This window comes from Balaenoptera ricei, chromosome 1 (genome assembly GCF_028023285.1).
Source record: "Balaenoptera ricei isolate mBalRic1 chromosome 1, mBalRic1.hap2, whole genome shotgun sequence".
In the NCBI taxonomy this organism is placed as follows: domain Eukaryota; kingdom Metazoa; phylum Chordata; class Mammalia; order Artiodactyla; family Balaenopteridae; genus Balaenoptera; species Balaenoptera ricei.
This window is the reverse complement of record NC_082639.1, coordinates 158705319-158717614: the sequence shown is the minus strand read 5'-3', so window position 1 is coordinate 158717614 and position 12296 is coordinate 158705319. Positions and strand designations below refer to the sequence as shown.

Below are 12296 nucleotides of genomic sequence, written 5' to 3'. Positions count from 1 at the left end.
ATGCATCTATAAGCCAAGGAATGACACGGACTGCCAGCAAACACCAGAAGCTAGAAGCAAGGAAGGATCATTTCCCTACAGGTTTCAGAGACAGCATGACCCTGCCAACACCTTTTCAGACTTCTGGACTCCATAACTGTGAGATAATAAATTTCTGTTGCTTTAAGACACCCAGTTTGTGGTACTTTGTTATGGAAGTCCTAGGAAACTAACACAGATTACAAATATAGCCAACTAAACTTTGACAAAGGAGCAAGGCAATTTCAGTGGAGAAAGGATAGTCTTTTCAATAAACACTCCTGGAAGAAGTGGACAAAAGATCGAAACAGATACCTCACCAAAGAAAACATACAGATGACAAACAAGCATATGAAAAGATACTCAACATCACAGGGAATTGCAAATTCCTTCAGCTAAAATCCAAAAACATACCACCAAATGCTGGTGAAGATGAGTAGCAGGAAGAAGTCTAGAAGAACATAGACCAAAATGTTAGCAGTAGTTACGGCCACTGTAATTCTTTTAAAAATTACTGAAGGAAGTAGTCTAACTTCAGAAAAAAAAAAACTTAGAAAAAATAACTAAATAATAGTAGAAAAAGAACAAAACAATGAAAAGGCACTAGTTCATTGCTTTTTAAAACAACTACTTGGGGTATCTGATTTATGACATAGCTGATAAATCCTAAATAAAGCAAAGTGAACCACAGTATATAGAAAGAGTAACAAAACATGATCAAAGGGGCTTCCCTGGTGGCGCAGTGGTTAAGAATCCACCTGCCAATGCAGGGGACACAGGTTCAAGCCCTGGTCCGGGAAGATCCCACATGCCGCGGAGCAACTAAGCCCATGCGCTACAACTACTGAGCCTGCGCTCTACAGCCCATGAGCCACAACTACTGAAGCCCGCTCGCCTAGAGCCTATGCTCCACAGCAAGAGAAGCCACCGCAATGAGAAGCCCGCACATGGCAACAAAGACCCAATGCAGCCAAAAATAAATAAAATAAATTAAAAAAAAAAAAGAACATGATCAAAGAAGGTTTATTCCAGGACAAAGAATGGTTTAATACTGGGAAATTCATTACATTAATAGGATAAAGGGGGGCTAAAAACAGAAACTCTATGGTATCTTAAGATTTCAAAAACAGAAAAACAGTGAAAAAAAAGATTGAAAATTATAAATTTTTTAAAGTTAAAATGGCTTAAAAAAAAGAAAGCTACAACACAACATCTACTCCCAATAAAAACTCTTTGTAAATTACAAGGAACCTCCTTAGCATGAATGTACTAATTCATCAGAAACTATCAACACACCAGACATGGTAAAACACTAGAGGTAAATCACTCAAGGCAAAAAAAAAAAAGGCAAAAAAAAAAAAGTCTCGCTGTCTGCACCATCATTCAACACTGTTCCAGAGTCCAGTACATGCAACAAGGAAAAAAAGGTATAAGGATTAGAAAGGATGAGGCAAAAAATTTAGTATCTGCACATTATATGCTTGCAAACTATAAAATCTAACAATCAACTAAAGAAATTTAAAATAAGATATTTAAAAGATCAATAGATTTCCTATGTGCCAGCAACAATCATAATACCCTAGAGTAACTGAGAAAAATAAAGAAAATCTTAAAAAGAATGAGAGGTCTTGTGCTTCCTGATACTATCATAGATGTGAAAAATAACATTTGAATGTAGTATTGGCAAATGAATGAGTACAAGATTAACAGAATCTAAGCAGTTTCTGGAAAAGGTGGCATTTGAAATTAACCAAAAAAATTAGCTACCCATTTGAAAAAAACAATTACTACTTCATACGAAAAGGTTCCAAGGGAATAAATGCAAGCATGGCAAAGAGGCTTTAGCTCACTAAAAGCACTACATAAGAAAGATTCTAAATTCGTAACTAAGCTGAACAAAAAAGCAAGCAATATTTGACAATGCTTAATGGGAGGAAGAGAGACAATGTCATATAATTACAATCCTTAGATTACATTTTTAATATAAAATATATAACCACCCAAGTACTGGAAAAAAAAATGCATTCTATTTTATTTTATAAGCTCAGGATGAAAAACACCTGCCCTTAACATGATACCAGTTACAAACCATAATAAAACTGATGGGTTTCACTACATAAAATGAAAAACATTCATATAGCAAAAGGTCTATCAGCAACACGACCAAAGATTAATATCTTCACTCAAAGGGATGTGTTAAGAACTTTTAAAAATCAAAAAGACTTCATTAATTCAGTAAATTGGTATAATCTCTTTAGGGAATTTTAACAATTCTACAAATTCGCATCTAAGAAGTGGTTCAAAGAAATAGCTCACATGTATGTGTGTACAGAGCTGTTTTTGGATGCAGGGCTTTTCTGCTTTTAATGGCAAAAACCCAAATGTCTATCAATCAGGGATACATTATATTACGGCACATCCATCCATATAAAGGAACACTATGTAGTCATTAAAAAAAGGTGAGGCAAAGCTATGTGTATGGACACTGAACTATGCCACAATAAACTATTAACAGTGCTTTTCTCTGAGGTGGAATTACAGGAAGAGTCCACCTTGTTTATATTGTTTTTACCTTTTTTATAATGTGCATATATTATCAAAAAAAGAGGGGGTAGGGATATTTCCATCAAAAAAACTAAAAACTTGTAAACAATTACAAGAAAAAAACATGTTGACAATATCTTTTTTTTTTTTTTTTATAAATTTATTTTTCGCTGTGTTGGGTCTTCGTTTCTGTGCGAGCGCCTTCTCTAGTTGTGGCGAGCGGGGGCCACTCTTCATTGCGGTGCGTGGGCGTCTCACTATGGCGGCCTCTCTTGTTGCGGAGCAGGCTCCAGACGCTCAGGCTCAGTAGTTGTGGCTCACGGGCCCAGTTGCTCCGCGGCATGTGGGATCTTCCCAGACCAGGGCTCGAACCCGTGTCCCCTGCATTGGCAGGCAGATTCTCAACCACTGCGCCACCAGGGAAGCCCCGACAATATCTTTGATTTTCTTACTGATCCAGGAAAATTATGCCTTAAATTACAAAAATGTTCACTCCTTTAATCAGGGAAAAAAAAGAACACATTTCCACACTTACATTAGCTGGTTGCTCTCAGCAGGAATGTCTGTGTCTTCACTGAGTTCCAATCTATTACGCCTGTAGGTCGAACCAACACTCAATCCATGAATTAATAATAATGAGGCAGAAAGAATTTTCCTCCTCACATTGCCAAGGAAACCTCTCAGCCACAATTCAAACACAGGGTGTGTTTTTAAAACATCTCCCAACTACTGAGAGATTTAAGTCCATTCAAATAACCTTTGTCAAACTGGAGACAGCTAAGGTTAGTTATCTCCTCAACAAAAAAACAACAAAAAAGAGTTCATATAAAGATGAACTTGAGATTCAAAGATTAAAAAAAAAAAAAAAATCCATCTTCCATAGCCGAACAATTAATTTAAAAAGAAAAAAGAAAAAAAAAAAAGAAAAAGAACACCAAAATTCAATAAGATCCAATTTCTGGTCTTCAAGATTTCTTCACCTATTAAGAAAAAAACAGAAACCTTCCCCCATCTTTATTATCTGTATAATAAAAACATACTTGTATGTAAAAATATAAAGTGTTTTATGTATAATATACATATACATATATACTAACTGGCTTATACACACACACACACACACACACACACACACACATACACAAATGTGTAGAAATAAAACATTTGGGTAAGTTTTCCCTTTTAAAATACACTACAAAAGGCTTTAAATTTGGGTTCATTATAAAAATAGTGAACTTCCTCTTCTACCAAAGTATCATGACGTATATTAATATGTTACACTAAATTTTGCCCAGCCCACAAAATAAAGATGAAGGGAAATCCTTACACATATATCGATGTGTACAATGTGGATGTATGTATATCATCACATCATCTTTTATCACCTTCAGGGAGTGTTTAACCAAAAAAGATAGAAATGTATAGTTATAGAGTAACTACAGAGTGGTGCAGCAAGCTGTAGAAGGCAGAGCAGCATTATAGTCATCCTGAACTGGCACTGTCAAAATTACAGAAAGTTTCTATCTAATAAGGGAAGATGTTTTCCTTCTGTTATGGCAACACCAGTGTCACTGGCATGACATTCAATGGTGGCCCTGCAAAGGCTTGCTTATGCAGCCTAGTTCCAAATTCTTTACTAGATGACTTCAACTAAAGACTTTATAATTATCCATTTACTCCAGTTAGTAAAAGGGTAAACTTTTGGAGTTGAAATTTCATTTCACAATGGTACATTTACCATTTAAGAATTTCAAAAAAACAAAAACAAAAAACAATTTTGATACATAGAAATGAGTTCTAAATTTTGAACCAGCCCAGTAACAAAGCAATTTTGATTCTCACGTAATAAATACTACATAATTTCTAGGCTAAATCTTGCCAAATACTACCCAAGACAAAACTAAAATCAAAACTTAAAAAAAAGTGGACACCTTTTACTCACACTTAATACTAGTCAATTTTCCAGGAAATTTTTGGGCAGGGAATATCCCCAAATCTAAAATGAAAAAAAGGAAAAATTGGGATCTTACATTAGTTATTCAGTCTGAAACTTTTAATAGACTTTTACTAAAAGTCATCATTTATGGCCTCCCACTCAATCACAAAAACATACTTCCAGAGTGGAAAGGGACAAGATCAACTGAGATCAATTCTCTCATTTTACCAGTGAGGCAATGATTCCTAACACATGAAAATATTGACTGCTTATTTTTAAATAAGAATTAAGGCCAAAATAATCTCAAAGTTAAGAATACACTATTATGGATCATTCAGTATAATTTTTAAAAGACATTTAAGATCACTTAAATTCAGAGAAACATTCTGTGGGAAAGGGATACTGGTTTGTCACAGTATACTCATGGGGCTTTCATTCCAATTTCCATTCAATCTTTTTCAATTCTGTAAACTTTTTATTGTCATTTACCCATAAATTATATAAAAGTAGCTAATCTTTGTTTTTACAATAAAAGTTAAAAAGGGCAATTCAAAGACAAAGTAATTTCTTCCTAATTGTTTTCTAATGTTTCCTTTCTATAAAGACCCAATCTTACCTATAAAGGGCAACTCTATCACACTTAGTAAGTTGAAATTATAACTTTGACCAGTATGAGGAGGCAATTAGAAATTCCCAAATATAAAACAATTTTGTGAACTTTGTTTTTGCCAAGCTGTAAGTATGAATCACGGTTTTTAAAGAAATAGAAAAATGGTGGTGATGAGGAGAGATGCCAGTTTAGTATGCTTTTTCTCTATTTCATTGGTTTCAGAGCAATCAAACTTCCCAAGTTGAGAGAAATTTTTACTTAAAACCAATTACTAGCTCAATCTGCCAGCCAGAAATAGCCTAAGGCCTTTCAATGCTGCACTATATTTTTTTAACTAAAAAAGTCTTTTTTTCTCTCAATTGGTATAAACAAAATTTCAAGTGACAGCTACACTGAGTTACTACTATGAAATCTTTAAAGTTAATCTTCACTTTGTCAACATTATATTACCTCTGAGGAATTTTCAGCCCTTTCTGTGTTTTCAGGTTTCCCCAGATTGTACATAAAGAATAATTAGTATAACTGTATGTAACAATTATAGCAATTAGGACACAGTAACATAGCAATAAGTTGCCCATTTTAAATGGAGAAAAGAAAAAGAAATTAAGATAATATTTCTTTTTCACTGCTTTGAATAACTACATTCTCAGGATCCCAGCTCAGAACCAATGAAGAATAATCATAGTTAACATTTTTCAAGTTCATTTTCAGAAACATCAGCTGTTCTATATTGTCAAAGTCCAGGCTCATGATCTGCTTTGGATGAAAGTGGCTATTTGCAGTAAAGATACATTCAGATTGCCAACTACACATGGGGCAGCTCAGATACTGAATGGCAACTTGGGTCAAAGCTGGCCATATGCTCACCTTCTTCTGCCAGTAAATCAAAGGGTCATCAACTCCTGAGGTCTCTGAATACTTCTCATTGAAGTATTCATCCACTACTGCCATAGCAGAAGGAAACATGAAGCTTTTGCCTCCAATGGCAACATTATCTGCAACTGAACTATCAACAGACCCTGAACTGGAGGTGCCTTCTCTTATAGATGAGGTAAATGAATCAGCTCCTACTATGGTTGAGGAACCAGAAGCTTCTGAAGTTGCAATACGGCAGACCTCTGATGAAGATTCCATATAGTTACAAACTTCTTCTGCAAGGATCTGCTTGTAAGTTTCCAAATCAGCACCTTGAGGGAAAAAGTCTTCCAAACTCTTTTTAAAGCAAGGGTCTAACAAAGCAGCCAAGATACAGGGCTTGGATTTGAGCATGGCACTTAATAGGGTATCAGTTTCAAGTTTCAGAGATAAACTGTCTACCAGATTGAGGGCCTGAGTAATACCTCTAACTTGAAAATCTTCTCTGAGCTTCTGCAGGGAAAGGAGTAGATGATGGATTAGGGGTAGCACCTGATTCAATCCTGTAGTCTTCACACTCACTTTCTGGGTGGCCTCCTCAAATGGTTTAAGAATATCACAAACATACGTCATTAGAGTCCACTGAAGGGAGGTGAGCACAACTCCACTGGCTCTACCAAGACTATGGTGAACTGAGTAACAATGCTCCAAGAGCCATTTTAACATATAAAAGGTAGAAATCCAATGGCCAGCTTCATCCTGCTTCAAATTTTTCCATGGAAGTTGGTGATCATTTTGGAACTCTTGTAGTATCTGACGGGCCTTGACTGAATGACTAAAATGATGACAAGTTTTCCTAGCAGCCACTAACATGTTCTCAATGCTTTTGTGCTCACAGAAAAAGTCTTGAATGACTGTATTTAAACAATGCAGGAAGCATGGCACGTGGGTAAAACCACCATCTTTGATTGCATGTACTACATTAGAAGAATTGTCAGAAACGATGAAGCTAGGGATGAGGAAATTAGGAGAAAGCCACAGACCAATCTGGTCATTTAATTCTTGTAAAATGTTGGTTATCAAACAGTCTTTGGCCAAACCTGTTACACAGAGAACTGCCCACTTTCTAAAATTGGGGATCCTGCCATTACTGGAAGAAGTTGTAGTCTGCAAAGAGACCCAGTGTACAGTCACAATGAAATAGTCAGTGGATGGGTCATGGGTCCATATGTCCACAGTCAGGTGGATCTTTTGGCTTTGAACATTCTCCAAAGTTAAGAAAATTTTTTCTCTGACCCAATCATATAATTGAGGCACAGCCTTAGTGAAAAAGTAAGTTTCAGATGGTAACCTGTAGTCAGGGGCCACAATCTGCATGAACCTCTGAAAGGCTGGAGTTGAGAAATAGTTGTAAGGATGCATATCTTCCACAATCATTTGAATAATTGCCTGACTTATTTGACTTGAGGTTGAATTTTCACAATATGTTGTTTCTTGTTCCTGTGCATGCATTAGAGTGTCTTGCTCTGCAACAGGAATAGGACTCTCAGATCTTCTATTTTCAACCTCTAATACAGGAGGTTCATCTGAATCAGAGTCACTAAGGTCCTCAGCTGTTACATCCTGGCTGCCTGTAGACTTCTCTCCAGGCAAAGTATCACTCAAGAGATCATTTCTCTCAGTCTCAGCTTCATCTAATCCATTTCCAACTGCACCACTGTCTTTGTTGGCAACTGCCCAATGGATGGGATGTGTGGCCTGCAGGTGTCGTTGAAGTGTCGAAGTTCCTAAGTGAGAACCCGGCCTACCCCGGCTCACACTTCTTTTACATATATTACAGACAGCTCTTGAGATGTGCTGAGGATCAGTATAGAAAAAATTCCAAACTGCAGATGTCTTGGCTCTTGTTCCAGGAATTAAGGCATGCTTGACAATGTTACTTTTGATGAGAAATCTCCCTCTTTCTGCCCTTAGGGCATCAGATACTGATTTATCACGTTTCTTTCCCATTCCATTATTATCCAATGGATCAGTAGGGATATATTCAAAGCTTCCACTGCTTCCAGCGGAAGAGGGAGATAAAGGTACATCCAAAGTAAAATCCTCCTCCCCACTAGTAACTCCAAATTTGTTGGCCCTGGTCCAGTGAGGTGAATGCCTTGCCTGCAGATGTCGCTGAAGAGTAGATGTCCCGAGATGGCTACCTGGTTTACCCCTGCTAACACTTTTTTCACAGAGGTTACAAATAGCCCGCCAGGTGTACTGGGGGTCAACATGAAAGAAGTGCCACACAATGGAGGTCTTGGCTCTAGTACTAGGTAAATAGATCTGTTTTTCTATATTGCTCTCAAAAAGACTTTCTTCATCCTGCTCAGGGGCATTGGAAGCTAACAAAGCAGGGGCATCTGCAACTGGCCTCCCAGATACCAAATCCTTACTAAACTTTTTCGCAAGGATCAGTTTCTTTCGTCGCCTTTTCCCCTTAATTCGCAAACCCTTCTTTCTTTTCTTTTTCGCGGGCAATTTTGCCTCTTTATCCAGTCCTTCTGCCACCATCTTTCCCTCTACCACATCTTCTTCATCTGTATTAGACGTAATAGGAACACATCCCAGAATCCCAGCACCACTAAAAGTGCTACATCTTCTGCCAGGAGAGAGTGAGGAAACTGGTACACTTAAGGTACATACACTCATTCTTTTTATGTCTCTGAAATTCGTACCAGAATCTGTTAGTGGGTTTACTCCTCAAACAGATATACAGGTGTTCCTCTCTACTTGCATTACTTTTTCTCCAGTTTCTATGGGGAGTCAAATTCCCATTGGACCAATGACTTCCAAACCAGGTTATTTTTGGAGGAAAAATGACAGCAATGGAGAACATTCCCAAACTCTTTCACAGAGGGCTTTAAGATCCCTTCCAACTTTCTGAGTTCTGAATTCAAACAGTCCAATTTACTCATGTTATAGAAAAAAGAACTGAGGTCTACTTTCCCAGAGTAATAGAGTTGATCAGTAGCAGCTAGAAACCAGGTCTTCCAAATCCCAGGTTCATGTTCTTTCTGCTTCAAGAACTATACCTGCTTGAAATGTCTTCAGTTTTTAAAATATGTATTTTTTATGCTGCCTCATGATAGCAACATCAATTTCCCTTAATTCTGAGGTTAATTATTCTCAGTAAATTTCACTTAAACAAAAACATAGTGCATCATTCAACATTCATCGTTTAGAACTGTGATTTGGCAATACAACCCAAAATGTCAATTCTGGAAAGCTAAATCAGACTCCACATACTGGTCATTAACAGCAAATGCTAGTTGAGGCCTTTCAACTCTAAGTAAAAGTAACACAATTTTTAAAAAATGTGGGTACCTAAAAAAATGCTTTGGGAGTAAAATTTTAAAATTTTACTCACAAGCTGAATTTTCAATTTACTGTTCGTATGGAGAGTTAATCCATGCTTGGTTTTCAGACATTTTTAGTCTGGAGAAGCTTTACAGCCTGTAAATGAGTAACTCCTAGGTTGGACTCTATATGAGCAGCAAAAACTGAAATATTAGCTTTAAACCACTTCCATGCCTTCTCGGTTGATCCCTCCCCTTCTCCCAATACCTACATACATTGACCCTAAAAAGCATCGCTATCACTAGTTCAGCCTCCTCAAGGTCCAGAACCAAGGCCTGGAAGATGTCAACAATATGGGCCTTCCCCATAGGAATCCGCACCGATTATGGGAGTTTAGGGGGTGTTCTTCATTACGGTTTCATCAGTCCTACAAGGAGAACGGAAGTGTCCCTGTTGCTCTTGACTCCGATGCTGAGGGCTGGGAGTGGGAAGTGTAATTAAGGTAAGGAAGGGGTGTAGGATACCGGAATAAGGTCGGTGGCTTTCTGTGTGTGGAGTTTGAGAAAATCTCCCAAGTAGTGGGACCCTGGAGAGGAATGAGAGTAGGTAAAATCAGCTCCTGGCACTCAATTTGACTTAGGCAGCGGGGGTCCGCTAAACTACGGAAACTGTTGCCCCCGAAGAAAGCAATCTAGTGTCAGTTCTCCTCTGGGAGTAGGGAAACAAGTCGGCTTCCTGGGGCTGCTCCGGGCTCCTACAGTTTCACCAACACCGGATGTGGGGGAGGGGAAGAAGGTTCGTTGGGAAAAGGAGCAGGCGCCGTGGGGGTGAAGTGGGGTCGGGGTGGGGTGGATAAGAGCGGGAGCCTGGGGCTTCCAGCCCGCCCCGGCGACGGCAGCGGCCGGGAGGTGGGGGAGGGGGTCGTTACAGCGGTGCCGAAGGACCCGCTCTGACTTCCCGGGCTAGGCCGCGACCCAGGGGCGAGGGGAGGCCGTGGCCACTCCCCTCGCCCTCTCCCCCACCTCCCCGGCCCCAAGCCACCCGGGAAGCAAAAAACGGGTCTAGTTACCAGAAAACAGAAACTTTACCGAACCGTCGACACTATCCCCGACTCCCGCTTGCTGCCACGTCTTTCTTCTTTCTTAGCCGCTACCGCCCGCCGTCCTCTCAGCAGCAACACCAGCAGAAATCCAAAACTGCCAGAGTCAAAGATGGCGCCCGGCTACAGGCTCAGCTCTAAGACCCGGCCACTAAAAGTGCCAGCACGACGCAAAGCGCAAGGATTCTGGGAGACGTAGTTTCCTTTATGACGCGCTGCTTAAGATGGCTTCCCCGGGTGAGAGAGGGTCACGTGAGAGGGGAGGCGATAAACCGGTGGCGTCCCTTCCGTTTTAAGGCACGCGTTTTAGAAAGTAACGAGTGTTTTGAAACCGTCTTTGATTTAAAAAAATTTTTTTAATCAAATTGACGTAATAAGCGAGGAAATCGCGAGAATTGTCTCTACCAGGCAGTAGGCGCTCAGTTTATTCTTACCAGAGTGTTTGCTTAATGAATAAATCGTCCAAATCCTGTGTTAATTTGATTTAGAAATAAACTACTTTTTTCTTGCAATGTTGAAGGATTTGTGCATTTATTTTTATTTGAAGACGTGAAATGGGTTTGAGGGGAGTTTCTTTTATTTCTTAAAACAAATTTTCGTTTTGGAAAAACAATTCATGCTCATTAAAAAGTTGACGAGGATTGAGACGTGAAAAGGAAAAAGATCACTTGCCTACCCACTTCATTATTGATATTGGCCTGTATCTTCCCATTTGAATGTCTTTCCTTTTCCCCCCCGATTATAAAGTAATGCATATGAGTTTTTTAAAGGTAATAATAGAGAAATGTAAAGGTAGAAAGTTTAAATCTGCGTTAACCTCATTCCTGAGAAATAATCTCTCATTAATTTAGCATGTATTCTTTATAACTTTTTTGTATGCAAATATACTTAAATATATTGCACTGATACAGCAGGAGCCCAAGATCCCCCCTGGGTTATAGGCTCAACAGAACTTGCTTAGGTGGCAACATTTTACTGAACTTGGATAAAGGATACATTTCTGCTACTAAGAAAGGATACACTTGATGGTAAAGCTGATGGGATTCCAGGCACCTTTTATTTCCTCTTGGGCTTGTTTCTCCAGCTACCAGCTTAGTGAGAGAGTCCCAGCCAATCCAGGACTGGATATGAATCAGGTCAGACGGGTGAGTCTCTTCACACTTGAGCTGTTATCTCCTTTCAAAGTGAGAAGCCACAGCATTAGAATCCTAGCACCAATCCCTGCATTACATGACAATACTCTGATTGCCATGTCAACCAGCCCTACAAGCAGGTTCTTGGTAACCAGTTTCTGTCTGTGCCACAACACCTAGGGTTTTTCAGTTTAACAGAAGGCTTTCCAAACAGCTGAAATGTTTTCGAGCCTAGGACTTTCAAGCCCCATCCAAGACCTAAGACGTAACCAAACTAGTTTCGGCCTCTCCCAGGAGTGAAATTTTAAACCAATCAGCCTGGTCAGCACTAGTGAGGCAATCTGTCTGATTAAGATTCCCCCCTACCTTCCTCTAAGAAAAGGTAAATTTCCCCCAAATAATCCACTTTTAACTTCCTTGTCCCACCCACTTTCTGCCTGTAAAAACCTTGCATTTTATACAACTCCCTCCTTCTATTTGTTAGATGGGATGGATGCTGCCTGGTTCATGAAACGTTGAATAAAGCCAATTTCATCTTTAAATTTACTCGGTTCAAGATTTGTTCTTTAGCAATAGTTATATTTCATCAAATCTAAGGTATCATTGATTATAACGTGCATCTTATTTTATAGGCCTCTAAGAGAAAAAACTGCCAGTTAAACTCTGACAGGCCATTGATCAGAGATATTAAAATTTGATAGGATGTTTATCTCAGAATGAATGAAATACAGTAATTTCAGGATAAGAACAGGCTAAAAC

At 38.9% G+C, this 12296-nt stretch overlaps 2 protein-coding genes across 3 annotated transcripts; both read right to left on the bottom strand.

Annotated features, from left to right (window-relative positions):
• Window positions 1-3939: 3939 nt before the first annotated feature.
• On the bottom strand, window positions 3940-4498 carry LOC132374998 (uncharacterized). The gene has a single exon (XM_059939632.1). The coding sequence runs from the start codon at window positions 4046-4048 to the stop codon at window positions 3950-3952; it is 99 nt and encodes a 32-aa protein (XP_059795615.1). The 5' UTR covers window positions 4049-4498; the 3' UTR covers window positions 3940-3949.
• Window positions 4499-4580: 82 nt separating this feature from the next.
• Window positions 4581-10543, bottom strand: ZBED6 (zinc finger BED-type containing 6). 2 transcript variants are annotated; one of them, XM_059939593.1, is made up of 2 exons: window positions 10375-10543; window positions 4581-9891 (listed from the first exon to the last, which is right to left on the bottom strand). In XM_059939593.1, the coding sequence occupies exon 2, from the start codon at window positions 8655-8657 to the stop codon at window positions 5712-5714; it is 2946 nt and encodes a 981-aa protein (XP_059795576.1). In that variant the 5' UTR covers window positions 8658-9891; window positions 10375-10543; the 3' UTR covers window positions 4581-5711. The 2 variants fall into 2 exon arrangements, with proteins under 2 accessions (XP_059795576.1, XP_059795587.1); XM_059939604.1 differs by having other exon boundaries at window positions 10394-10543.
• Between the last annotated feature and the right edge of the window lie 1753 nt (window positions 10544-12296).

What these genes read in the sequence shown, in the direction of transcription:
- LOC132374998 (XM_059939632.1), bottom strand. Translation starts at nt 4,048, where the DNA reads ATGACTATAATGCTGCTCTGCCTTCTACAGCTTGCTGCACCACTCTGT.
- ZBED6 (XM_059939593.1), bottom strand. Translation starts at nt 8,657, where the DNA reads ATGAGTGTATGTACCTTAAGTGTACCAGTTTCCTCACTCTCTCCTGGC.